General features: G+C 39.1%; 1 protein-coding gene across 1 annotated transcript in view; it reads left to right on the top strand.

The window, feature by feature from the left end:
- Window positions 1-508: 508 nt before the first annotated feature.
- LOC111387389 overlaps window positions 509-1,538 on the top strand; it is a gene marked incomplete at its 5' end in the record, with an annotated part of 4,973 nt that continues 3,943 nt past the window's right edge. The window contains one exon of the mRNA XM_023011946.1: window positions 509-1,536. Within this exon, the coding sequence (XP_022867714.1) occupies window positions 509-1,536 (1,028 nt within the window). The remainder of the gene's footprint in view (window positions 1,537-1,538) is intronic.

Here is a 1,538-nt window from a genome sequence, read left to right as displayed (position 1 = left end):
GTTTGCGATAGATAATGTAAGATGTCGTAACAAATCCTGAAGTGTTATAGGGATGTGTCATAACCTATTCAATTGGCTAAATGGTGTTTAGTAAAAGCATACATCAGATTTAAGCTTCCAATTACAGAATCATTCATTGATAGAGATATCCTTGAGGTTGTCTCTCTGTATTTACCGTTGGTATTTCAAAACATGAATCACAGGCCACGTGCCCTCTCCCCTCCTAAAACAAGAAAGAAGCAAATCCAAAATTGTGAAGCCTCTTTCTGCTTTTATCATTGTTATAACATTTTTACACCTTTTTCAGAAAGATATTTTGTTTTCAGCAAATTTTCTGTCCATTTTTTATCGGCTCACAGGCCAGCAGTTAATTGTTCTGGATCTGATGTGAAATATGCCATGATATCTATGGATTTGATTTTTGACTGGTTTGGTTGTTCATAAAACATGCCTGAAGCTACATCAATTGCGTAACTATATTTTCTCTCCATTCTATGAGTTTTGAAAATATGACTGCATTTGTTTTTCAGGAATTGGATTCAAGAGTGTATTTCTAATCACTTCTCAGCCACATATATTTAGCAATGGCTATCAGATTCGTTTTAACGAATCCCCTTGCTCGAAGTGCAACGTTGGCTACATTGTCCCTGAATGGGTTGAGGAGAACCCAATTCTTTCTGAGATAAAAAATATATATGGCTCAAGTTCCAACCTTCCAACCACAACGATACTACTACCTCTGAAGCCTGACAAGGTGAAGCCTGTGAAACAACAGCTTTCAAGCATTCATCCTGAACTTTTGTTGTTTCTGTCAAAGATAAAGAGGCTTTCTGTTAGGGAAGATACTGGGGACCCCAGGAGCAATACAGTGACTGCAATTTCCATTTCAAGTGAGACAAATTTTGTCACGAGGAAGAACATTGATGCTGAATCCTACCTGCTTCATCTCTCTGCTGATGAAAGCGGTGGTAATTTGGATGGAGAATGCAGCTATCATATGTGGAGGCAGAGATTTCCTGTCAGACCGGAAAATAAGGTAGAAAGAAGAATTGAAGTTGAAGAATATGTGATCACATTGGCTTTTCCCACTGGCGACCGTCTTCACAGAGGATCAACCTCCCCTGGGATCTATGCATTTCTTCCCACGGAGATGGTTACAAACTTTCCTTTCATAATTCAGGCAGATTTTCTTCTGGCATCATCAAGGGAAACAATCCTTTTGGATTGCAATTGGAACCAGGGTATTCTTGAATGTGTGCCATCTGCTTTTGTTAATGCATTTACTTCACTTGTGAAAGAGAAGGAAGATGCTCCTGGTTTTCTTCTGCCACGGATGTTTGGCTTCTTACCAGTCATGAGTTCTCCCTATGCTCTGCTTAATTCTGTCAGAGCATCAATCCAATCAAAACTGATGGAAGAAAGTATTATTCCTTGTGAATCATACACACAACAGAAGTTCTTCCATAAACCCCGCGAAGTTGGAAGATTAAAGCCTGCTTTCTGGAATCTGTTAAAAATGGCTAAGCAACAAGGAGTGT

Source organism: Olea europaea, unplaced genomic scaffold (genome assembly GCF_002742605.1).
Source record: "Olea europaea var. sylvestris unplaced genomic scaffold, O_europaea_v1 scaffold4014, whole genome shotgun sequence".
NCBI lineage: Eukaryota > Viridiplantae > Streptophyta > Magnoliopsida > Lamiales > Oleaceae > Olea > Olea europaea.
Note: the sequence above shows the minus strand (reverse complement) of the source record. Positions and strands in the feature narration are given on the sequence as shown.